Raw genomic sequence first — 25,846 nt, forward strand, 5'->3', positions numbered from 1 at the left:
CCATGGTATTTTGCACTAGTTGCAATTTCCAGGCTGTCTTCAAGGGCTGACCCACATAGAGTGAATTATAGTAGTCCACCCCTGGAGGCTGATGGATCCTCCCTGTTAACTGGCCATACTGGCTTGGGCTGACAGGACTTGAGCAACATCTGGAAGAAGCCAGGTTGGGGAGCAATGGCCATCCACTCAATCTGGAGGGAGGGAGAAGTTCTACCCAGAGGAGTAAGGAGAGAAGGCTCTTTGTGGGCTCCTGCTTGGTCTCTGACCTGCACTGCTGAAATGCCTCTTGTTTGGGTTGTTGTAGTTCTCCCGCTGGTGCCCGTGCATTTGGGAAGGATGCGACGTCGGAGGCTGGTGGAGCTTCTGAGCATGAGGTCCATGAGGTATCTGAGACATCACAGAATCTCGGCCGGACCCAGATGCCTCCGACCGAAACGGTTTCTTGCCTCCCAGGGCCTCCTCCCTTTTCCTCTGTTCCTGCTGAGGATGACGAGGGGAGGGGGACAGTTAATTCACAATAAAAGGCTCCTGGCATTGACTGAGTCACCTGAGGACAGCGCGAATGGGCCCTTCCCACACAAATCTTGTCGTGAGAACATAGGAAGAACTGGATCAGGCCAGGGACTCTTCTAGCACAGCATCCAGTTCTCACAGCAGCCAACCAGAGGCCTCCATGGGAACTCCCAAAGCTGGACTTCAGTGCAATAGTAGATCTCCCCTCCTGTGAGCGCCAGAGACTAGTATTGAGGCATAAGGCCTGACTGCGGAGGCAGAGCATAGGCATAGCCATTGTTGCTGGTAGCTATTGATAACCCACACATTTGCCCAATCCATCCAAGATGGTGGCCAATCTGCCTCCTGTGGGAGTGAGTTCCACAGTTTAACTATGCTGCTGAATGAGGAAGTCCTTTCTTATGTCTGTCCTGAAACTCCCAACATTCAGCTTCAGTGGAGCTCTAGTATTACGAGAAAAAATGAAAAACCTCCCTCTGCTCACTATCTCTCCACACCAGAGGATCCCAACCTTTTTTTTAGTACGGTGAGCTGCTGGTCCAAATTTACTCAGAATGGCGACCCATTGATTCGATTGTCATGTGAATTTTGAACTTTGCATCTTCAGCATCCATCAATCTGGTGCATTTTAACTGCTGGTTTGCCTATTTTTTTGCCATTACTTGAGGCCTCCAAGCAAAAAGTTTACTTAACGTCCCTATCAATCTGGACTTCACTGAAATTGTTATAGTACTAAACAAAGTTATTCAGAGTTTTTATTCATGGGCAGGTAAGCACGCCATCTGTGTTCGCTGTTAAAGTCTACACAGCCTTGAGACTCACTTGTGGACCCACTGCCCTAAACCACACATAGCTTTATGTACCTCTTATCCAGCATATCTCCCCTTATTTTTCAAAGCAAACAAATGACCTCCCCAAAACCGCAACTTTTCCTTGCAGGACCGTTGCTCCAACCCTCTTCTGGCTCTATAGTCTCCTTACTGAGCCTTCTGACTCCCAGCTAGCCCATGCAAAAGATGCAGAGAGTGTCTGGGAGCAAAAGAGAATACTGTACATCTGCAGACCAAATCAAGAAAGCTTTGCCCAGGCTCCTTCTGGTTTCTAAGGGTGCATCACAGAATCACAGAATGACAGAGGTGGAAGGGATCCCAAGGGCACCGCCTATTTTCTACAGCAGCCTTCACCAACCTGGTGCCCCCTCCAGATGTTTTAGACCACAACTCCCATCAGCCCCAGCATCACAAAGCTAGCTGTCCAGAGTTGTGCTCCAAAACGTCTTGAAAACACCAGCTTGGCGAAGCCTGTTCTACAGGACAAATCTCCTTTGCTTATTTTTTTAAAATTAGATTTGTATCCTGCCTTTCAGTGACAAGAGCCAAGCGCTCTCTCTCCCCCCCCCCACCCCTCTCTCAGTTTTTCAGACTCACCTCCTCATCCTGCGACCGCTTCTTGTGAGCCATCTTGTACAACTTGTGCAACTTTCTCGCGTCAAATTCTGTGAACTTGGACACAAATATCCACAGGTTCCTGGAAGGAGGCGAATGGATTTCATTTTTTTTCATTTTCCCCCTTTAGTGAACTGACAGAACAGCAATTTGCTTACCCCTTTCCTCTATCAGTCTAGCCCGGATGAGGCCCCCATCCCCTGATTCCACCTGAATGCAGTCTATCTGGAGATCACCCAGCTGAGACTGGAGAGGCACACTCTGCATATGCTCAGGAGGCATCTCTTCTCTTTGGGATGACTTTGTACATTCAAGGCCTGAGCCATGCAGAACCTCAAATCAAATATAACCCAAGAAATCCAGGCCTGCTGTGCTGTGTGTGGCAATAATGTTATAGTTTTTATTCTTACAAATCTAAATTCTTCCCGCCCCCTCCCCAATCATTTTTATTAAACCTCCAAAAATATTCCAGAACGTTATACATTTTTAAAGCTGTTTCTTCTTGACTTCCTACCCTGCCCTTCCCTGATGTTTGGTTTTTTTACTCCATTTTATTAGCCGTTTTACAACACATGTTTTTACTATCTAAACTCAGGTATCGTTAATTCCTTCATTTAAAAAAACCCCTAAATCTAAATTCTAAGCCAAAGCAACCAATATTTAGCAAAATATTTTGAAATGTAAAAGCTCAGTGGGAGAGCATCTGTTTTGCAAGCAGACGGTCCCAGATTCAATGCCCAGCATCTCTACCTAGGGACACGATGCCCCCTGCCTGAAACCCTGGAGAGCTGCTGCCAATCAGAGATGATGCTGCTGAGCTAGATGGACCAATGATCTTACTCGGTATAAGGCGACTTCCTACATTTTGCACTCACTATATTGCATTTCTGCCAGGGTAGCTTACAGCACAGGGTGCGTTGTGTACCTTGTCCTTACTGTTAAGTTGCTTGGAGACCTTCAGGTGACGAGCAACTAGTAAGTCTAATAAATGAAATGACTAGGAAGCTTCTTTATAAAAGAAGCAGACCACTGATCCTTCTACCTGAATGTTGTTCACACTGACCAGCAGCAGCTCTCCAGGGCTTTAGAGAGGCAGCCTTTCCAAGCCCTACCAGGAATAGCTGGGGATTGAACTTGGGGATTTCTGCACACAAAGTGGGATGCTCTTTCCCCCAAAGGTATAGGGACTGAAGAAACTACCTCGTACCAAGTCAGATCTATGGTCCACTAAGGTCCATACAGACCGGCAGATCTCCAAGGGATAATAATAATAATAATAATAATAATAATAATAATAATAATAATAATAATAATTTATTTATACCCCGCCCATCTGGCTGGGCTTCCCCAGCCACTCTGGGCGGCTTCCAAAAAATATATTAAAATACTGTACTACATCAAACATGGATCAAACATGGATCAAACCTGGGACCTCCTGCATGAGGAGCAGCTGTTCCTTGAAGACCCGCTGCCAGTCAAGGTAGACAATACACAGCTAGGTGGGCCAAGGTTGTAAACCAACTTCCTTAAACCTGACCTCAGTAGCTAACCAGCGTCAGAGCGCAGTGGAAGGCCTGACAGGCAGGAAGACAGGCGGGCAGGTGGAGCTGGTTACCTTCTCCAGAGCTTGATGAGCTCCTGGTCTGAGTAGGCTTTCAGGCACTCCGAGATGCGGTCGCCGATCTTCAGCAGGCAGCTGCGCGTGTGCTCCAGCTGCTCCTGCACCGTCAGTCCCTTGTCTGGCTTGTCCAGCTGCTTCAAAGCCTTTTTGACAGGCCTCATCCGCTCTTTGCACTGGGAGGGGAGCAGCAGAGAGAGCAAAGCTACACGTTATTGAGGATTTATTTACCGCCTTCCTACAGGGGGCAGCCCTAGCCATCTTTTGAAAATTGTGAATTCGGGATTATTTGTGCTCATGCCACCACATATGGGACAGAACCTCCAACATTCATTCTGCCTTTTCAACATTTTCCACAGCTGGTGCGCTCCAGGTGTTTTGAACTACAGCTCCCATCAGCCCTGGCCAATGCATGCTGGGAGTTGTAGTCCAAACCACCCGCCATAAACCCAACCTGCTCATACCACTGCCTACTGTGCCTTGCTTAAGGGTTTCTTGAAATACAAAGCCGTATATAAAATGCTTCTAAATAAATGAATGAAAAGGTACATGCTGCTGACTTGAATCAAGTAGCTTGCAAAAATTCTGAAGCGCAAAGATGAGATCAACTAGTTTAAACCTCATGGGGCTGGAATGATGAATGGGACCACTTTCTCTCTGAACCCCAGCAGGAAATACTTACTATGCTGAATGTTTCCTGGTCCAAGTCATCCTCTTCCTCTTCTCCAATGGGGATGGGCTCACTCCCAGCTGTAATGTGGACGGGGCCCTGAGATCGCTTCCCTTTGCCTGCAGATTTGGCATCGCTGCCTTTGGCCTGTAAAAAGACAAAACGAGGCATGGCAAACATAAAAACAAAGCACGGCATTTGCAGTAATTTCACACAGAGAAACGAGAGAGATGAGGCCAGGCTGAAGCCAGAGAAGGGAGTTCCTGATACAGTTCTGCGTGAGAAATTATTACTCAGTATCTCACCCAGGGTTGCTAAACTGATCCCTATGTGACTTTTCCTTGTGGAGCAAGCCAACCTCCGTTACCTTTTCTCTTTTGCCCTTTGTCTTCCTCCTCTCTTTCTCCTCTTCCTTTTCTTTCTTGCTTGCCGTCTGTTTTATCTTGTTTTCTTTGTCCTCTTTCTTCTTCTGCTTCTTTCTCACAGGGCTGCCATCTAAGCCATCCTCCTGCAAGGAAAGGGGAAAAGCAGGAAGGGGAGGGGAAAAAAATCAAACCTATTTCATTTATTTCAGGGCTGAGGGATTGCAGGTTAGGTGGTGGTGAATTTGTCCCCTGCGCCTCTGTATCGGGCCCTAGTGACTCTATCCAGGCCCCTCCTCTACCCCACCTTCTCTTCCTCACCAGCCCTTAAGTGCTTCTACCTAGCTGGAATGAATCCTTGAACTGTGATAACACCTCTGCCTGTGGATGATGGAAGTTGTAGTCCGAGACATCTGAAGGGCCAAGTTATAGTCTACACAAGCCATAATCTGAATGGAACAGCAATGGCATGGATCATCCACATGAGGCTAATGTGCACAGCTATTATGGGTTTGTTTTTTTTAAAAAACAAAAAACAAACCTGATTTTCAAAGCTATCATTGTGGGGAGCGGAGAAAGACTACAGAAGCTGAACAGGGGAAGGGGCTCTGCTGGCTGTGCCTGAGGTGAGGCATCTGGGAAACAAAATCTTAGCCACCAGCTCCTGGTGGATTTTTTTGGGGGGAGGGGGGGAAATAAATTTTAAAAGGAATACAAAAATATCAAATACTTGCTTTATCAAAGCTAAAAAGCTGATCTAAATAAAAACATAGACCAGAAAAGGAGAGAAAGAGAGAAAGAGAGAAAGAGGGAAAGAGAGGAAGGAAAGAAGGAAGGAAGGAAGGAAGGAAGGAAGGAAGGAAGGAAGGAAGGAAGGAAGGACAGAAAAAAGAGAACTTCCGATTCTTCATCTGCCAGCTGTATATATTATTCAACACAATAGAATCTGCACATCAGATATTGCGCAGGTGGGCATGTGGAATCACAGGAGACCTGCCAAACTGGGCTTACCTTGACCTCTCCTTCTTCTGAGGGGTTGTCTGACTGTCGAGGAGAGGAGACCTCATTCCCATGCTCATCTCTCCCTTTGAGAGACTTGTTTTCCTTCTTTGCGCGGGGCTTCCTCTTTTTCGCCTTGGTCTAAGTTGAGAGAAGAAGAAGTCAGTCACGAGCAGGAGAACTGCAACTTCCCAAGGAAAGCTTCCCTCCCAGATGACACACAGACCGAGATGTACAGCCTTGTAGCGCACAGCGCATTCTGCTAACATGGTGCCCCCTCTTTGTGAGTTCTGGACCGGCTACGACTCACATCAGCCCTAGGCGGCATGATGCTGATGTTAACAGAAACACACTTGTGCTGGATGGGGCTGATGACCTGTGGTCCAAACTTGGGGGCACCAGGCTTGGCATATGCTGCTTTAAAAGACCTGGGGGTCCTATTCAGCCTTCACTCTGGTTTGAGAGATTTTGCAAAGCTCCATCCGTATGTTTCCAAAGCATGCATTTGCCTCCACAGAGACTAGAAAGCTGACCTGTGCACTACTGCAGTGCCAAGTCAGATGTGTGAAATGCACAAGGCCTGGTCTAGTGACTCTGCCTTTCCTGCTGCGATTCATCCATGGTGGAACTGACCTCTTCCACCTCTTTCGTTCCATCCTTTTTCTCCATGTCTTTCTTGAGTAGTTTCAGCAAGTAGTCGACTCGTGCCTGGAGCTGCTTCCCCTGAGGCTTCTTGTCTGTCTCAACAGGAAGGATCTGGGGGGGGGGAGAATGTTTTTAAGGACATGGGCATCAAAGGTCTGATAACAAGAGCCCCCACACATATACTGCTTTCCAAATATAAGATACAGAAAGCTACAACTAAGAAAATGGGGAAGTGGATTAAGAATTCAAAGTGGGGGGAATTGGACATCCATCAGTAATCCAAACACTAGAGCAGTGTTTTCTGCTCTAAGAGGCAGCATTCTTTAAGAGTATAAATAAATGTTTCTTTTTCTTCTGCCCAGCTTTTCCATGAGCCTTGCAGGGTGTAGTCAACAGCAAAATACATTGCCAGTTGAACCACAGAACTTATACCCAGTTTCCCTGAGCACAACAGACTTCCAGAGATGTTGTTTTGCCCCATTATTGCCATTACTTGTTTTGATTTAAGGCTGGTTGCTCAGTGGAGGGTTGAAATTATCTTTGGAGGAAGCCAAACACTTGGCAGCAGACACACACGCACTGCCTGCATTCACACATGATAGTATGCCATGGTTTGTTCTAGCTATGGCTCGTTCAACAAACCATGTTCACAGACCTGCAAACAAGGCGCATCTTGTTTCTCCGAAGCTTTCATTTTCCAACTAGCTTTGCCTCAACAGCTTAGTGAGGATCTAGGGTGGAGTGGCCTAACAAACCATGGTTAAGCAAGGCTATGGTTTCAAACATAACACTAAACCATAGCCATAACATGTCACAGTTTGTAAGCCAACAGCAAATTGTGGCTTCACGTTGTGGTTTGGCTGGGAGAAAATAAACCTCAGTTAGTCTGTTGGCTGAGTTTGCACAGCCAAACAAACCACTCTTTGGCCAAACTAACCATGGCTTAGTGTTATACATGCAAACCAGGCCTCTGCATGTGAGGTTTCTTGTACCTTGTTGGTTAATTTCAGCTCTGGGTCTGATTTGATGAGCTCCCAGTTCCCGTAGCCATGTTCATATACTCCCACCAGCAAGTGAGAGTCATCTTCCAAACTCCAGTCCACATCAAAATGGGCAGCTTTCACACGGCAAGTCAGGCAGAACCTGCAATTTAATGGGAGAGCAGGGAAGAGGTTTTGTTGTTTGGCTCAAGATGGTATATATGGTTTTCCTCCTTCCCCATTTTATCTTCACAACAACTCTGTGAGGTAAGCTAGGCTAAGGGTGACTGGCCTATGGTCACCCATGGCCGAGTAAGGATTTGAACACAGGCCTGCCAGGTCTAAGTCCAACACTATAACCCCTGAACGACACTGTCTCTCTTCACTTTTTACATCAGAGTTCTTTTTCTCTGCCTCTAAAGGTCCGCAACGGAAGGGGGACTGGGAGAGAGAGTAAAGGCACAAATTTGTGTCTTTCTCACCTAAACTTTCCAGTGTTTTAGGCTTCTTCACCCATTACACTGAGGTGCAAGCTTTCTCTACACATGTACAAGTGTTGGTGTGTGAAAAGAGTGTACACCTGTTGAGCACAGCTGCACTATGGTGTGTACACAGCTAGATACATTGAGTGTTACATGCAGATAACCATGAGTCCACAGCTCAACTGTCTGTGCACCCCAACTAGATGTGTCCAGATGCGTACACTGGTTTGAATGTAACATGCGATGAACACCCATTCTGAGAGGCAGGACTTCATTCTGGACCCACCGAGGGCTCCCCTGTGAATATTCTCTTCTGCCTATCTCATTAAAGAAAGGAAAGTCAGCTGGGAGTCTGAAGATGAAGGGGTGAGCCAGAAGCTCAGTGAGTCCCATTAATTTACAGATAAACCAAAGCTGCAATCTGGAAAGCAGCTGAAAGTCAGGCCTCTCTTGCCACTGCTCTACGCCAACTCTCACCTCCTTGCGCTCTTCTTCCCTGCGTCCCCAGGAAGCTTCAGACTCACCTTGCCCTCTCCTCCAGGTCCATTGGGATGGTCTTGTGCAGCATTGCAAACTCCTCTTCGTGCTGAATGATGGCTTTCACGTTCACCTGGACACCAGAAATCTTAATGGTGGGGCCTCTTCTCTTCCCTGGTCCTTTGTCTGGAAAAAAAGAGCCACAGATGCTTCAGCTACAAGCAACAGGGGGGAAGGGGTGAGTTGCTTATCTGAAAAGAATGAGGATCCAAGTGCTTTAACCAATCTCTTTTTCCTGGGCACAAGACTCTTCTCCACTTACTTTCTGCAGGGTTCTCTTTCAGGTGTTCTTCGTACTCCTGCATGGCCGAAACACAGCTGTTGTGAAGAAGCTCCCCAAGGCGTTTGAGGTCGGCCACCGATTTGTCTACCAGCTCCGCATCTCGGGCAATGCACTCCAGCCTGGAGGGGGGAGAAGAGAACAATGAAGTGAATGGAAACGCAGCTCCCTCGTGGCAGCAGATAGTTCATAACCCAGTGCCACACTGGAACTCATCAACAGTTCCTCTGCCAGAGGCATCGTTTATCAATGTATGGGATGTGATTTTATCTGAACATCTGGTCAGACATAGACGTGTAGTCTGGGGCAGAGCCAAATCAGACGGTTTTGATGCAGATAGGTCTCCCCCCCCACACACACTCATAGATAGATAGATAGATAGATAGATAGATAGATAGATAGATAGATATGCAGGTTTTGGTGTCTTCGGGTGTCTTCCCGTGTAAGAGTCGGGGTGTCTGTGCGACGTTTCGACGAGGTCTCACTCGTCATCTTCAGGCATCTTCAGACCTCGTCGAAACGTCGCACAGACACCCCGACTCTTACACGGGAAGACACCCGAAGACACCAAAACCTGCATTCCTGTACCCGTGAAAATCTACGAAAGCATATATATATATATATATATATATCTTCAGGCTGGTGCTTTCGGCTTCTTGTTACTTTGCCCCATGGCACCCTTTCCCCACCGCAGTCACAAGGGGATGAGGAGCGGGCGGCGAGCGGCTTCCGTTCCCTCCCGCCCCGTCGAAGCGTGAGTCACCCGCACGCGTCTTATATATATATATATATATATATATATGCTTTCGTAGATTTTCACGGGTACAGGAATGCAGGTTTTGGTGTCTTCGGGTGTCTTCCCGTGTAAGAGTCGGGGTGTCTGGGCGACGTTTCGACGAGGTCTCACTCGTCATCTTCAGGCTGGTGCTTTCGGCTTCTTGTTACTGGAACAGAGCAGAGTCTCAAACACTCTGAGCAGAGAACTCAAACACCAGACTCTGCTCTGTTCCAGTAACAAGAAGCCGAAAGCACCAGCCTGAAGATGACGAGTGAGACCTCGTCGAAACGTCGCCCAGACACCCCGACTCTTACACGGGAAGACACCCGAAGACACCAAAACCTGCATATATATATATATATATATATATAAAACTAGGGAGAGCCATAGATGTACTCCTCCTATGACTCACTCCTGGGCTATGTAGACACATCTTAAGAAACTGGCTATATTTAATTGCATCTCTTTAATTTGACTTATATACTGAATATGCTCTGTGTATCGTTCTGTTATGGTTTGTATCATGTGTTAGTCTGTACCACATGTCTATTGTTAAATCAATAAAAATGAAATGATGAAATGAAATGCCACATCCTACAGCCTTCCCCCAAAGAATCCTGGGAGCTGTAGTTTGTTAAGGGTGCGGAGGATTGTGAGGAAACCCCCATTGTCATCACAGTATGACAATTCCCAGAGTGGTTTAAAGAATCAATCCTTCTTCCCAGGGAACTTTGGGAATTACCCTCCTTAGCGTGGTATGTCTGCCTCCATCATTATCAACTCTCAGGCAGAATTGGAAAACATTCCAGTCTACCCAGAAATTTGGTGGCCCACAAATGTTGTGGCAGCCTCAAGATCATTGGATGGTAGAATGTTTTTAAACTGTAATTGCTGTTGTTTATCATTTATAAAATATATTTATATAATGCTATTATCGTAAAAAAAAAATCAAGTTGACGTATAAGGAAAAAAATATGAATGTTTCTATTTGTTTTAACACGTTTTTAATTGTTTTTTAGAATATTTTTATCTGTTTTGTAATGTTTTTGTTTTAAAAATGTATTGTTTGCTATCCTGGGCTTCTCGGGGAGGAAAGCCATGATGAAAAATCCAGTAAAATAAAAAATAGTAACAGTACCCTCAGTGTAATCCCTGGCACCCCCAACTAAATAGATCAGCGCTTACCGTTCCAGGGGAACTCCAAACTTTTTGTAGGCCTTGATAAACCTGCGGGATTCAAACAAAAAAATGGGGCAACAGCTGTCAAAAGAGTTCCAGCAAGTGCATTCTTACTTGAATAAACTTGTTCTGTGGAGCTGGTCACCTAACTATGGCAAAAGGCAGTCAGGGATGCTTCTAACTCCACCTCCCAAATCATGATTGTGCCACCATCCCAAGAGTACCACAATCTCCCTGGAATTCCAAGCGTTATCACAAAGCTTTGCTGGCTGCGTGGCGGGGGGGGGGGGGATAGCTACCAGGTAAATAAAGTAATTCTGAATTGAAAAAAAAGGGCTTTTTCGCTTAAATGAAAATGAGTTTAAGAAGTATCGGAGCCTGCTCAAGACTCCTGGGCAGGGGGAGGAATAAACGCAGATGAAACCCCATCAGGCATCAGTGCTGACCTCCTGATTTCTGTGTCCGTGAAGCCTTCCACCATGTCCTTCCGGACGCTGCGGGGCCGCCCTCTTCGTTTGGGTCTTTTATCATCGTCTGAGTCCTCCGTCTCGCTCTCCGAGCCGGACGACCCCTGCAGCTTTTTCTTCATCTCAACATCCGAATCGCTGTCATTGGCCTGTGCCTATGGGGGCAGAAAGGACAACAGATCAGCCAGGCTGCTTGCTTGCAGCAGGAGGTATCTTAGCCCCTGAGCTCTCATCACTTCAGGATGCCCCAGATATTTTGGCAGAGGAGGAGGGTGAAAGGCTTCCAGTGTACTGCTGGAGCTTTGATGTGCCAGCTATCGCCTATAAAAACAGACCCACTTGTTCAGGAAGGGCCATTGTTCAGTGGTAAGCATCTGCTTGCATGCCGAAGGTCCCAGGTTTGAGACCAGCTAGGGCTGGGACTGCCGCCTGCCTGAAACCCTGGAGAGCTTGGACCAGTGTAGAAAATACTGAGCTAGTAGTCTGACTCGGTTTAAGGCAGCTTCCTTTGCTGCTATTCAAATCAGCCCTTTATTCCAAACCATGAGGAGTGGAAACTTAATCCTTAAAGGCACGGGACCACAGCTCAGTGGTAAAGCATCTGCTTTGCAGGCAGAAGACCCCAGGTGCAATCCCCAGCATCTCTAGGCAAGGCTCGGAGAGGTCAGTCTGAACCCCTGGAGAGCAGCTACCAGCCAGGGTAGGTGATACTGAGCTCGATGGTCTAGCTCAATGTAAGTCAGCCTCCTATGTTCCTTCCCAACGAGGGGCCCTGCTTTGCATTTCAAAAAGCAGAGGTTGCAAGAGGGGAAACTGAAATCTGCAAGGGACCCGTTTAACCCACTCTGCAGTCTCCAATCCTGCATTGCCCTCTCTCACACCTCCTAAGCTCAGCCTCCGACGTCCCCGACTTCCTAAATTTACAATGTAAACCCTTTGGGGGCAATCACCTGCCTTTGCTTACATCTATCAAGCGCCCCACATTGTGAAGAGGGCACGGAGAAATAATAAATGCCGTATGTCCCTCACTGAAGCAGCAGGCTCTGTGTGAATGCCTTAAATGTAGAAAAGAAGAGTGTTGCTGCACTCAGCTCCTGCACGCGGGATTCCCAAAGGCACCAAAGTGGCCGCAGGAGGACTAGATGGACTTTTGGCCTGAATGAGTTGGGCTCTTACATTCTTAGCAGTGGTTGGTCTGGGTTCAACTTGAGGAGGACACACCCTGCCCTGGCCATACCTTTTTAGCCGAGCTGCGGATTCTGGGAAGCATGTAGATCTCCTCTAGTTCCTTCTGCCGCTCCTCCTCCTCCACCTTCTTCCTCTGCTCCTCTGGGATGATATCGTCCCAGTCCTTCTGAGACTTCTCCTCAAGCTCGGCTTCCTCCTCCTCCATCGTTGCAAAGTTGGCCACCTACAAAAGGATAAAACACCCGCCAGGTTTCATTCCTTGTCACCAGGTTAAAAAATATTTCAAACCGATCCCATGTTCTCTCTCTGTGTGTGTGTGTGTGTGTCTCCTCACAATGACACCGTGTGAGAAGGAACCAGCTAAGACGAAGGGAAACTGAGGCTGCAAGTGCATGCCTTCTCCAAGGCCACCAGGACCGTGAAGGAATTTGAACCCGGGTCACAATCATGAGTGTCTGCAGGAATTTTTCCGGAGTAAGGTGGGAACAAAGTTTGGACACAATTGCTCTACAGCCACTGGCAAAATTATCTGCCATCTGTGCTGGTACTTCTTGTAAGATCTGAAACCATCACATCTTCACAGGGTTGGTCATATTCCCATTTGAGAATGCTCTCATTTCATTTTTAAATTGTCTTATCCTCTGCCCCTAGGTTCCTTGGGGAGGAAGGCTGCGATATAAATTCAATAAAAAATAACTGAAAACATGCTAACGTTGTTTTATGCTCCACCCACACAGATCCATACCTTGAACTGAGACAGAAGTTCATCTGTGGCGCTCGTGGATGCTTCGTTCTCTCGGGTTTCGGCTAAGCGCAAAATTTCCTCGATGTCCATTTCCTGGAAAGGGTGGGGAAGACAGGAGGGAATCAGAATCTGCAATAACCGAATACTGAGTAAGAATGAAAGTGGGGTGGGGGATGTGGGAGAAGTGTGCTCAGAGAGATGGAAGGAGACCGGACAGCATAGTCCAGCATTTCCCAAACTTTCTAAAAGCAAAGACACCCAGGTTTTTTGCTTCTTTCAAAAGTACAGTCATACCTTGGTTCTCGAACAGAATGTGTTCCGGGAGTCCGTTGAACTCCCAGAACTGTTCAAAAACCAAGGCACAGCTTCCGATTGGCTGCAGGAGCGTCCTGCAGCCAACTGGAAGCCACACCGGACGTTCGGTTTCTGAAAATCGTTCGAAAACCAGAACACTCACTTCCAGTTTTCGATCGTTCGGGAGCCGAAACGTACGAGTTCCAAGGCGTTTGGCAACCAAGGTACGACTGTAGAGGAGTGTGCCCCTTTCAACACCGCATTAAGATTCACAACAAATAATTTTCTGCATTGCTCACAGAGCAACTACTACTAAGGCCCCAAATATCTGACAAGTTGTCTCCATCCCTGCCTATAGGCCCTCCCAGGGTACCGGCAGAGGAGTACCTAAGTGTCGCTCCGTCACCTTCAGAAGTGTTGGCAGTTGTAGCCCAGGAGAGGGATTTCTCTGTGATGGCCCCTCCGTTCTAGAACTCCCTCCCCACAATGCCTGACATCATCGTTCCACAGCTTCCACCCAGTGCTGAAGACACACCTCTTTTACCCTGCCCCTTGGAAGTTAAGGTACTTTGTTTTGGGGGATCCACTTCCTTTTGTTGAATTTAAAGTCCCCTGTTCCATTTATAATGGTCTTGCTAGTTTTACAATCATAAACTGATTTATTTGATTTTATAACTGTATTAGAATATCGTCGTAACCTGTCCTGGAACCTTGTGGTGAAAGGGGTAGGTAAGGAATCCTATAAATGAAAGAATAAAGAATGAAATAAATTTATTCCTTGTGGAACACCAGCTTGGGAACTGGTATGGGGTTGTTCACCTCTGTTGGTATCATAGAAACATACAAGCTTGTATCAAAAATTAATCCTGCTCAGGGGGTTGTTGTTGTTGTTTAGTTGTTTAGTCATTTAGTCGTGTCTGACTCTTCGTGACCCCATGGACCAGAGCACGCCAGGCACTTCTGTCTTCCACTGCCTCCCGCAGTTTGGTCAAACTCATGCTGGTAGCTTCGAGAACACTATCCAACCATCTCATCCTCTGTCGTCCCCTTCTCCTTGTGCCCTCCATCTTTCCCAACATCAGGGTCTATTCCAGGGAGTCTTCTCTTCTCATGAGGTGACCAAAATATTTGAGCCTCAGCTTCACGATCTGTCCTTCGTGTGAGCACTCAGGGCTGATTGGATAGGTTTGATCTTCTTGCAGTCCATGGGACTCTCAAGAGTCTCCTCCAACACCATAATTCAAAAGCATCAATTCTTCGGCGATCACCCTTCTTTATGGCCCAGCTTTCACTTCCATACATCGCTACTGGGAAAACCATAGCTTTTACTATACGGACCTTTGTTGGCAAGGTGATGTCTCTACTTTTTAAGATGCTGTCTAGGTTTGTCATTGCTTTTCTCCCAAGAAGCAGGCATCTTTTAATTTTGTGGCTGCTGTCACCATCTGCAGTGATCATGGAGCCCAAGAAAGTGAAATCTCTCACTGCCTCCATCTCTTCCCCTTCTATTTGCCAGGAGGTGATGGGACCAGTGGCCATGATCTTCGTTTTTTTGATGTTGAGTTTCAGACCATATTTTGCGCTCTCCTCTTTCACCCTCAATAAAAAGTTCTTTAATTCCTCCTCACTTTCTGCCATCAAGGTTGCGTCATCTGCATATCTGAGGTTGTTGATATTTCTTCCGGCAATCTTAATTCTGGCTAGGGATTCATCCAGCCCAGCCTTTCGCATGATGAATTCTGCATATAAGTTGAATAAGCAGGGAGACAATATACAGCCTTGCCGTACTCCTTTCCCAATTTTGAACCAATCAGTTGTTCCATATCCAGTTCTAACTGTAGCTTCTTGTCCCACATAGAGATTTCTCAGGAGACAGATGAGGTGATCAGGCACTCCCATTTCTTCAAGAACTTGCCATAGTCTGCTGTGGTCGACACAGTCAAAGGCTTTTGCATAGTCAATGAAGCAAAAGTAGATGTCTTTCTGGAACTCTCTAGCTTTCTCCACAATCCAGCACATGTTTGCAATTTGGTCTCTGGTTCCTCTGCCTCTTCTAAATCCAGCTTGCACTTCTGGGAGTTCTCGGTCCACATACTGCTTGAGCCTTCCTTGTAGAATTTTAAGCATAACCTTGCTAGTGTGTGAAATGAGTGCAATTGTGCAGTAGTTGGAGCATTCTTTGGCACTGCCCTTCTTGGGAATTGGGATGTAGACTGATCTTCTCCAATCCTCTGGCCACTGCTGAGTTTTCCAAGCTTGCTGGCATATTGAGTGTAGCACCTTAACAGCATCATCTTTTAGAATTTTAAATAGTTCAGCTGGAATACCATCACTTCCACTGACCTTGTAATCTGAGGGGTTTCTAAGGCCCATTTGACTTCACTCTCCAGGATATCTGGCTCAAGGTCAGCAACCACACTTCCTGGGGTGTACGAGCCATCCATATCTTTCTGGTATAATTCCTCTGTGTATTCTTGCCACCTCTTCTTGATGTCTTCTGCTTCTGTTAGGTCATTACCACTTTTGTCCTTTATTATGGTAATCTTTGTACGAAATGTTCCTTTCATATCTCCAATTTTCTTGAACAGATCTCTGGTTCTTCCCATTCTGTTGTTTTCCTCTATTTCTTTGCATTGCTCGTTTAAGAAGGCCTTCTTGTCTCTCCTTGCTATTTTTTGGAAATCTGCATTCAATTTCCTGTATCTTTCACTATCTCCCTCACATTTTGCTTGCCTTCTCTCCCCCGCCATTTGTAAGGCCTCGTTGGACAGCCACTTTGCTTTCTTGCATTTCCTTTTCATTGGGATGGTCCTGCTCAGAGTAAACCCACTGAAATTAATTAACGCAACTATCTTAGCTCTAATAACTTTCATGAGTCTATTGAATACTGGTCATTGCCTGTAACAATAAAGATTTGATTTGATTTGTGGGCCTGGTCTGGGTAGGACTACAGTGGCACCTCGGTTTTTGAACGTAATCCGTTCCAGAAGACCATTCGAGTTCCAAAACCGAAACTCAGTATGGAAGCCTCAAAACAGAAAACTCAATACGGAAGCAGCATTTCCAGTTCAACTTCTGAGGCACGTCTAAAAACCGAAGCATTTACTTCTGGGTTTACGGTGTTCGAAAACCGAAATGTTCGTTGACAAAGACATTCGAAAACCAAGGTACCACTGTAGCTTTGAATACAACCTTCAGAGGGGGAACCATCTCTAACAAAGTGTGCCAACCAAAAAACCCTTCCAGCTCGGCTCACCTGTGGCTCAGACTCTTCCCCTTCCAGCTCTTTGAATAGGTCTTCCGCACCGAACTTCAAGATGGCCGTCAGCTCCTCTTTGTTGAAAGGGTTTGTGCTGCAAGGGAACAAGAAGGAAGTGGACGTTGGACCTACTGGAGGGCAGTGTCTCAAGGAAGGCTGATATACACCCAAGAGAGACTAGTTAGTTTAGATCTATAGTCCTCAAGAGAACCTGTCCCCATCCTTCCTCATCTCCCTTACTTGGATCTGCCAGAGTTGTTGTCCAGAACAGTTCGACCAGTGGTGTCCATGCGCTGTATCACCAGATGGTCTAATACCATCTTCTTCTTGGCTCTTTCGATAATCTCTTCTTCCACCGTCCCCTTCGTAACCAATCGATAAATATTCACCTGCAGGGGGAGGAAAGGGTACAGATAAAAGCTCCATTTTCCAGAGAGTCAGATCACGGTTCCTCTCTTACCCCAGAGCATGAAAGCCAAAAGCTTTTCTTTCTCCCGTAAACGCAGCATCTTTTTAACTGAAGATGACAAAGACTGAACCTGAGGGGTCCTTCTGTTTGATGAGCTACTACTTTGCCCCCGACTCCTGCCCTGCAAGCCAGAGGAGCTTGAAGGAGGTGCCACAGCTAAACAGCTTAGAGGTTTTGTTTCCACTTAATGCCTTAGAGCTCTATATGACTGTGGCTGCTTCTAAAGTAGAGGTCTGAACTGTGGAATTACCTCTCTACAAAGGCTCCCATCTGCACCATACATTTAAACCACTATGATACCACTTTAAATGGTCATGGCTTCCCTCAAAGTATTTGGTAAGGGTGCCGAGAGTAGTTGGGAGACCCCCTATTCCAGGCATGGCCAAACTTGGCCCTCCAGCTGTTTTGGGACTACAACTACCATCATCCCTACCTAACAATTTTTTAATTGGTCTTCATGTTGTTTTTAAAAATCAATAAAAAACTTCTCCTCCATGAATCTGTCCGATCCTCTTTTAAACTTTTAGATGTTTGCCGCCCTGGGCACCGTTGGGAGAAAGGACAGGACAGAAATTCAATAATAACAATGAATAACAGCATCTTATTAAGCCTCTAAGAAAAATAGCAAATAGGATTCCATGACTGAAAAGGGCAGAAAATACCCCTTTCTCCTGGTGTTACCTCAAATCCTATCTTTCCGTCTCCCTCTCCACCTACGGAACGAAGAAAGCAACTGGCACAGAACTAAGAGGTAACTGTCATGTCCGAAGAAAAACAACCCAGGAAAACGGCCTGCAGGAACTTTGTGGGCGTTCCAGAATCTTAGGGGCTGCTGCCACCCATCCATGGCTGCAACATGAGAGCTTCGGCTCTTTCTCTGACCTGCTTCTTCTGCCCTATCCGGTGAGCCCGGGCCTGAGCCTGCAAGTCATTCTGAGGGTTCCAGTCCGAGTCGAAAATGACCACCGTGTCGGCAGAGGCCAAGTTAATCCCCAGGCCACCAGCTCGCGTGGACAGGAGGAAACAGAAGTCCTGAGGAGGAGGGAAAAGGGCCTCAGTGCTAAGCACATGAATTGCTTCTCTGAAGCATTCCAAAGAAGTGATTTGCAATACAATAACCACACACATAGACACACATATTCGTTTGGAGAGAAAACCTTTGGGGAACTAGAGGGCAGATTTATGCACAGAGATGTTTCTGAAAAAGAGATCTGGCTGGCTAGCAAGGGACAAAGCTTGGATAGAAAGGAAAAGTTTCAATCCCCCCAAAAAATCTTTGCAGAATGTTTGCAACAATATCCCCTTTCTTTTTTTCTTCCTTTTAATTTTTTTTATTCAGTTTTACAATATACATTTGAATTTAAACATTAATCATAATCACATAGTAGTCCCTGAACTCTTAGGCTTCCCTCCACACGCGTCTCCATGGTTTCCATTGTCAAACTTTTTTTTATTGCATCTTATAGTTTCTCCATTTATCTTAAAAATCCATTTTTACCTTAGTTTTTCATACATTACAAGTGTTACTATAATCCTGCCAAAGTTTTTAGTCATTTACAGTGTTTTCTTTGATAACTTATAAATTGTCCCCATTCCTTGTTAAAGTTTCTGTCTTCCTGGTTTCTGATATTCCCGGTCATTTTCGCCATTTTGGTGTAATCCACCATCTTTATCAGCGACGAATGGCTGATAAAGATGATAAATATGATATCCCCTTTCTTGTGGTACTCGCTGCCTCCCCTCAGAAGACCCCGCCAGCTGCTGCCCTCCCTCTGAATGGGCAGGTCACAATGATCATTACCTCTGAGCCGTCAGCATTGAAGTGATCCAGCGCCTGCTTTCGGATCTCGCCTTTGATTGAGCCGTCCAGGCGCTGCAAAGAACAACAGTGATTGAATCAAAGGACACTGGTGGAATCACTGCTTTTACACACCTACACACACTCACACAAAAACAATACCCTGGGTATTGCTGCAGCGGATGGTTCAGAAACTCAAATCCCTGTCCAGCTTCTACCAGCTTGGAGCAAGGCAACACTTTAAAAATAACACTGATTAAAAATAACCTTGTTGCCACAGGGGACGGTGCCCGGGAAGCCTCAATAGGCACCAGGTGACTCCACAGCTCCCATTACAAGCCCTGAGCCAGGAACTGCTTGTGGAAGCGCTTATTTAAAAAAAAATACATGAGGAGGCATGAGACACAAGAGGCCACGTGGAAAGAGCAAAGCTCAGCGGCAGATTTCCATGCAGAGGGTCCCATAAGGATGTAAGAAGAGCCTGGTGGATCAGGCCAGTGGCCCATCTAGTCCAGCATCCTGTTCTCACAGCGGCCAACCAGGTGGCTGTGGGAAGCAGGACCCAAGGCCAAGAGAACTCTCCGCCCTGTGGCTTCTGGTATTCAGAAGCATTCCTGCCTCTGACCATGGAAGCAGAGCACAGCCCTTGCGATTAGTAAAAAAATTCCTTCCAGTAGCACCTTAAAGACCAACTAAGTTAGTTCTTGGTATGAGCTTTCGTGTGCATGCACACTTCTTCAGATGCATGCACACGAAAGCTCATACCAAGAACTAACTTAGTTGGTCTTTAAGGTGCTACTGAAAGGAATTTTTTTATTTTGACTATGGCAGACCAACACAGCTACCTATCTGTAACTTGCGATTAGTAGTCATTGATAGCCTTCTCCTCCATGCATTTGTCCAATCCTCTTTTAAAGCCATCTGATCACTGCCTCCAGTGGGAGTGAGTTCCATAGTTTAACGATGCGCTGCATGAAGAATGACTTTCTTCTATGCACCCTGAATATTCCAACATTCAGCTTCACTGGATGAAGTCCCAGGCCAAACCAGCAAATGTCTCCAGTTAAAAAGTACTTTTGCCGGGCTGAGATGTGCCCCCTGAACACCATAAGGACTAGAAACTTGCTTGCTTCGAAATAAAAGCAGAGATTCTCAGGAAACCGAACTACCGTATTTTTCGCCCTATAGGACGCACTTTTCTCCCTCCAAAAATGAAGGGGAAATGTGTGTGCGTCCTATGGGGCGAATGCAGGCTTTCGCTGAAGCCTGGAGAGCGAGAGGCGTTGGTGCGCACCGACCCCTCTCGCTCTCCAGGCTTCAGGAAGCTCTGCGCAAGCCGCGGGAGCCCTCCCCCGGCTTGCGCGGAGCTGCCTCTTATCCCGAAGCCCCGGCGCGCTCAGCAGTCGCGCCGGGGCTTCGGATAGCTCCACGCAAGCCAGGGGAGGTCTCCCGCGGCTTGTGCGGAGCTGCCTCTTATGCCGAAGCCCCGGCGCACTCAGCAGTCGCGCCGGGGCTTCGGATAGCTCCACGCAAGCCAGGGGAGGTCTCCCGCGGCTTGCGCGGAGCTGCCTTTTCTGGGGGCTGGGGTCGGGGGAAGCTCGGGCTTCCCCCGCCCCAGCCCTGCGCGTGGGGGGGGGGGGAATAAAAATATTTTTCTTTATTTCCCCCCAAAAAAACTAGGTGCACCTTATGGGCCGGTGCGTCCTATGGGGCGCAAAATACGGTACACTGTCTCTGTATGCCCACAGTATCTTAACATCAGAGGGAAGTCCTCTGCAGACCTATGTGTGATGCATAAGGAGTACATGGGTTCTTTGGGGAGGAAGGGTGGGGTATAAATTCAATAATAAAAATACAAAATGCATCATCCCCTCCTTTTCTTCCCAGGCACCTTTGGTTTCCACATCTGAAGCTTACCTGAGACCATCCCCTTTGAACCAACCAAGCCAGCAGCCCCATGGCAGCCTCACCTGGAAAGGGTAGTGCTTGATGGCCAGATACTCTGCCAAGATGTCCAGCATTCTCACCATCTGGGAGAAGATGAGGACTCGATTGCCCCTCTCACGCAGCCTGCTCAGCAGTTTGTCCAGGAGGATGAGCTTCCCGCTGCTCCTGATTAAAGACTGAAGGGGACATGGTGGTCATTTGCAAATGGCGCTTCCAACCTGGACTGAACCCTACAAATCAGGAAGATCCCTCATTTGAATCTCGCCTAGTCAGCCATGAACTAACATGGGGGGATTCAGGCAAGCCGATCTGTCTTAGCCTCAGTGTCTCCATCTGTAATATGGGTGACAATGCTGCTGGCTTAGCTTACAGCAGGGGTGGAGAACTTAAGAGCCAGGAGCCAAGTATGGCCCTTAGGACTCGCCCCAGGCCACAGACCTCACATATCCTGCTCAAGTACTTCTGCATGGCCGGAAAGAATTCTTGCATTGTGATTCTGCTTGCCTGGGTGAAGAAATTAGGTGTGAGGAAACCTCTGGGTCGTGTGGGGCTACTGGAATGTAGCCTAAAACAGAGCCTTACGGAGCTCTCCCATGGATTACAGCTAGACTATGCATGTGAAGGATTTCAAACACTTAAAACTGCTATACAGATGTTACACATCTGTACACATTTAACACAGAAGATGTCCAGAAGCAGTGTGCAACAGGGAGCATAAAAAGGGCCTACTGGATCAGGCCAATGGGCCACTTAGTCCAGCATCCTGTTTTCAGATTGCCTGTGGGAAACAGTCAACCAGGATTCAAGCACAGGAGCACTCTCCCCCCCCCCCCCCCGGTAAGAAGCATGACTTCCGAGCATAGCCGCTATGGCTAGTACCACTAATAAGTCTACTCCTCCATGGATTTGCCCAGTCCTCTTTTAAAGCCATCCAAGTTGGTGACCATCCTATGGGAGGGAGTTCCAGAGTTTAACTATATGCTGCATATTGTATAAACGTCTATCATGTTGCCTCTTACTTGTCTTTAAGCTGGAGGGAAAAAAGTCTCAAATGTGGCAATCTTTCCTCATGGTGGAAAGCTGCTCCATACTCTTGACCGTTTGGTTTGCCCTTTTCTGACCCTTCTCCAACTCTGCAAGACCTTGCTGAAGTGAAGCAGCTGCGCAGCATTCTGAATGCAGCCGCACCACAGGCTTATGTAGCCAGCACATGGGCCAATGTGCTCCCTCCTTGCTGTCCCCCTCCCTCCCTCCACATTACCCACCAGCAGCAGCTCCTGCCTGTTCTCCCTCTCATTCTCCTCGGGGGCCTTGATCAGATAGCAGTGGTTGCAACACTTCTTCAGCTCCATCACGATGTTCAGGAAGCCGGACGTGCTCCCGCGAGTGCCTTTAGAGAGCGCTCTGTAGTTGCGTGTTAAAATCCACCTGCAGAGCAAGCCGGGAACGGGGCGTCAGGAGACATGAACTCCCAGTTGTGTTAGTTCCAAGGCTGGCCAGCAAGGGGACTTGGGGAGACGGTCCTAACCAAGTGGACGTGCTGCGAGTTCACAGAGACCGAGCACAAGGGAAGTAAGGAATCCATATGTGAGCATGGGTCCTGAATCCAGCCGCAATTGTAGCAATCATGCTCAAAGCAAAGGTATCACCAGGACGTTTGCAAAAGTACAAAAGATAATATTTAGGAGGCAAACCCTCAAGGTATTTGAGGTGGGGGGAGGGACCCTCCAAATGAGAACTATGAAAACAGAGAAAGTGCCACGAGCACAGAAATTTGATGAGCTGTTGGGAGGATAAAAAGGGGGCAGGGGAGAAGGGAATGGAGTATCCTGGAAGAGGGTGTGGCTGACCGGGCAAACTCCATACTGCAACATTTTGCTGCAGATTTCACTTATAACTATGAAAGGTGTTCCCTGCTTCCTAATGGTCCTGGAATTTAAGGACATCCACAATGCAGCTTTTGCCACTTGCAATTTAAACAGCCTGACGTTACACAAACCCCGTGTCTTCCAGAAAGCGGAGGGACTCATTGGTTCTGAATTAAAACTTGGAGGCCACTTGTAAAGCTGAAAGGGTGTTTGTGTTTCTGTCAACCTGCTGCCCTACAGACAGTTTGAACCACAGGTGGCTGAAGCTGGTGGAACTTGTGGCCCAAACATCTGGAGGGTGACCAGGCTGATGCCAGGAGCAAAAACTACTACTACTATTGGAGGAACCTGGCTCCTGGGCTCTTATACGAGTCACTGGCCTGGATAGGACTCTGGCAGTGACTCATGCAGAGATGCAAGAGAGAACCTCCTGTGGGTAGCTAATGTTACTCTATCTTTTCATCAGGAGGGAAACAAATACTCCAAATCACATGCAAAGATGGGGAAAGGATAAATCACACAGAGATACATCAGGCAACCTCTTCAGGTTGTGGGGTGATATTGGGGTTCACAGGGGCCTTTATCTAATAATCTTATTCCCCATGGTGCACTGAGGTGTACTGAGAATCTTTCTTGCAGCACAGCCTCTGGGAAGTCCTGGCCATGACACCAGACACCTACTTGTAATACTGTTTCTGCAAGGCAGACATCTCCACCCGCAGGATCTGTTCCACTTTGGCAGGGAGGGACTTCTCCACGTCCTTCTTCACTCTGCGCAGGAGGAACGGCTCCAATACTTTGTGGAGGCTCTGGTAGCCATTCTCGCGCCCTTTCCCATGGTCGTCTTCAAAATCTTCCCACAACTCAAACCTGACAGTGAGAACAGGGCACAAAAAAGGGACGGTGGAGATGAGCTGGCAGGACTCCCTCTTCCTCCTCTTTCTGACCCACCCACCCTCAAAAAATATCAAAGGCTACCCAAATTCTGCGCTAGTTTGCAGGTTCAGAACAGAATTGCTTTCAAAACCATCTCTAGCAGATTCTCACTTTGTGTTGGCAAGGAAGGAAAGAGACTGCAGGGTGGAGATGAAAGTGGCAGGTGCTGGGCATTCTCCCAGAGTCTGCACACTCACATATGTGCACGCTCATACTCACAGGCACACACACTTGGATTCACACTCACTTGGGCACATGCTCACACACACACCCAGGTCCATGCATGCACTCACACTCAGCCACAAACCCCTTTGCCATTTTCTGTGCTTGGATGAACTGGAGCTCTGTTGAGTACACTTGCATCTCTCTCTTTTTTATCTTATTCTCTATTTTTCTTCTGCTGCTAAACATGGGGGGCAGGGGGCAAGGAACTCTGTACAGAGCCCCCTGCCCGGTACGGAGCTCTCTGCCCAGCCACGTTAAAAGCTGCCACTGGCAATGTCCTTTCAAGCCAACTTTTGCTGCATTAAGGATTAGAAGCATGCAAGTTCACTTTTGACCTTAGGGTCTAGGAGCCCTTTCCAAAAAAGGAACAAAGGAAGGAAGGCTTAAGAGACTGCTCAGAAAACCCATCCTTGCACTTTTGGTGGCTCCCTCTGCAGTATCTCATAACACACACATACCCCCACAGCTTCTTCCAAACTCTCATGCTCCCACCGCTCTGCGCCCTTTGTGCTCCATTTGCCCTGGAGGCAGGTGTAACTTCTGATGCATAGTAAGGAGGCTTACTTCTCTGGCATGATAAAATGCAGCAGGGACCAGAGCTCTTTGAGAGAATTCTGAAGGGGCGTCCCAGTGATGAGCAGCCGGTGGTTCGACTTGAAGTCGATCAGCGTCTTGTACAGCAAGGAGTCGTCGTTCTTCAAGCGATGCGCTTCGTCCACACCCAAGAAGGCCCAGTTAATGCTCCCCAGAACGGTCTAGAGCAACACATCAACAAGGTCTTTTTCAAACCTGCTAGCTCTTCCAGCAAGCTCTTTTCTACATCTGCCAAAGGAACTCTGCACACTGGCCCCCCAGAAAATCGCAGGCCCCGTCTCCATTTAAAGCACTATGATACCACTTTAAACAGCCACAGCTTCCCCCAAAGAATCATGGGAGCTGTAGTTCGTGCTGAGAATTGTTAGGCAACCCCTACTATCCTCACAGAGCTACAATTCCCAGAACGGTTTAACCATCAGTCACTCTTCCCAGGAAACTCTTGAGAACTGTAGCTCTGAGAGGACCAGGGGTCTCCTAACAACTCTCAGCACCCTTAACAGACTACAGTTCCCAGGGTGCTTTGGGGGGGGGAGTCCTGAATGTTTAAAGGGATAGGATACTGCTTTATAATGCAGGTGGGGCCAGAGTGTGTTGCAGAGGATTCTGGGGAAAGTTCTAGGCTACACACTCTGCCCACATACCAACAGCAGTTCTATCTTGCTCTGAATTATCTACTCTGACTGGTAGCAGCTCCTTGTAGTCTTGGGCAGAAGGAGAACTTTCCCATCCCTGGCAACCAGCTTGTATTTTTAACTGGAAATACCAGGAATTGAACAGGGGGTTTTCTGCACGTAACTCATCTGCTGTGCTGCTGAGACCTGGCCCCCTTCCTATTACAGGAAAGCTGGATACCCTCAAGCACATGAGAACTCTCTCCCCTTCCAGCATATTCAGAACTGTACTGCCTCTGACGGTAGCAGCAGAGCAGAGCCGAGCCATTGTGGCTAGCTGCCTTATCCTCCATGTCTGAATGGCAACTTCAGAGCAGGGCAAAACTTAAGTGCTGTGTCTCTGGGAGCAAGGAGGAGATCTATAGCTACCTCATGGTGCCTTGAGGGACACAAAGCAAGCAAGCAAGCAAGCCACTTTTTACAGAGGGTACTTGCCCCCCCCCAAGTATTGCAACCCAGGAAGGAGCTGCATGGAGAGAAGGAGGCTGTGCTAACAAATCAGAGTCCCTTGTGGCCCGGAAGACCCAGGTTAAAATCCTTGCTCCGCAATTCATTTAACATGCCCTGTTTTTAAGCTGAAGATGTACCATTGAACCCAGACGTTTTGCAAGAGGAGAGCCAATGAAAACAAGGAGAAGGTTCTTGTCACCAGTGGTCTGAAGGAGTGCCCATTTCCAAAGAGAAAGACAACAGCCCTGCCCTCGCCTACGCAATCACCTTGTCCTTCAGGAGAATCTCGTATGTTGTGATGAGCACGTTGAACTTCAACCGCTTGGTCTGAGCGTGGATCCACTCATACTCACGGATCTGAGGAGGAGGCAAAAGTTCAGGCATGAGCTTCATCTGCAAGGCACGTTCTTAGATGGGGGTCTTTCCTAGCTCTACCCAGAGAGG

General features: G+C 47.4%; 1 protein-coding gene across 4 annotated transcripts in view; it reads right to left on the bottom strand.

Moving 5' to 3' along the window:
* The window catches only part of CHD2 (chromodomain helicase DNA binding protein 2), a 67,031-nt gene that overhangs the window by 4,241 nt on the left and 36,944 nt on the right, over window positions 1–25,846 (bottom strand). For all 4 annotated transcript variants that reach the window (XM_082198237.1, XM_082198239.1, XM_082198238.1 and 1 more), the window contains 23 exons: window positions 25,670–25,759; window positions 24,249–24,439; window positions 23,205–23,393; window positions 21,921–22,083; window positions 20,679–20,831; window positions 18,712–18,783; window positions 17,793–17,942; window positions 16,682–16,830; window positions 16,439–16,535; window positions 12,889–12,981; window positions 12,193–12,366; window positions 10,935–11,110; window positions 10,495–10,536; window positions 8,514–8,653; window positions 8,239–8,377; window positions 7,245–7,395; window positions 6,241–6,363; window positions 5,620–5,748; window positions 4,614–4,754; window positions 4,259–4,393; window positions 3,574–3,752; window positions 1,941–2,040; window positions 267–480 (listed from right to left, as the gene is read on the bottom strand). In XM_082198237.1, the coding sequence (XP_082054363.1) occupies window positions 267–480; window positions 1,941–2,040; window positions 3,574–3,752; window positions 4,259–4,393; window positions 4,614–4,754; window positions 5,620–5,748; window positions 6,241–6,363; window positions 7,245–7,395; window positions 8,239–8,377; window positions 8,514–8,653; window positions 10,495–10,536; window positions 10,935–11,110; window positions 12,193–12,366; window positions 12,889–12,981; window positions 16,439–16,535; window positions 16,682–16,830; window positions 17,793–17,942; window positions 18,712–18,783; window positions 20,679–20,831; window positions 21,921–22,083; window positions 23,205–23,393; window positions 24,249–24,439; window positions 25,670–25,759 (3,190 nt within the window). The remainder of the gene's footprint in view (window positions 1–266; window positions 481–1,940; window positions 2,041–3,573; window positions 3,753–4,258; window positions 4,394–4,613; window positions 4,755–5,619; window positions 5,749–6,240; window positions 6,364–7,244; window positions 7,396–8,238; window positions 8,378–8,513; window positions 8,654–10,494; window positions 10,537–10,934; window positions 11,111–12,192; window positions 12,367–12,888; window positions 12,982–16,438; window positions 16,536–16,681; window positions 16,831–17,792; window positions 17,943–18,711; window positions 18,784–20,678; window positions 20,832–21,920; window positions 22,084–23,204; window positions 23,394–24,248; window positions 24,440–25,669; window positions 25,760–25,846) is intronic.

The sequence above is a fragment of the Podarcis vaucheri genome (assembly GCF_965113315.1).
Source record: "Podarcis vaucheri genome assembly, chromosome: 14".
NCBI classification, from domain to species: domain Eukaryota; kingdom Metazoa; phylum Chordata; class Lepidosauria; order Squamata; family Lacertidae; genus Podarcis; species Podarcis vaucheri.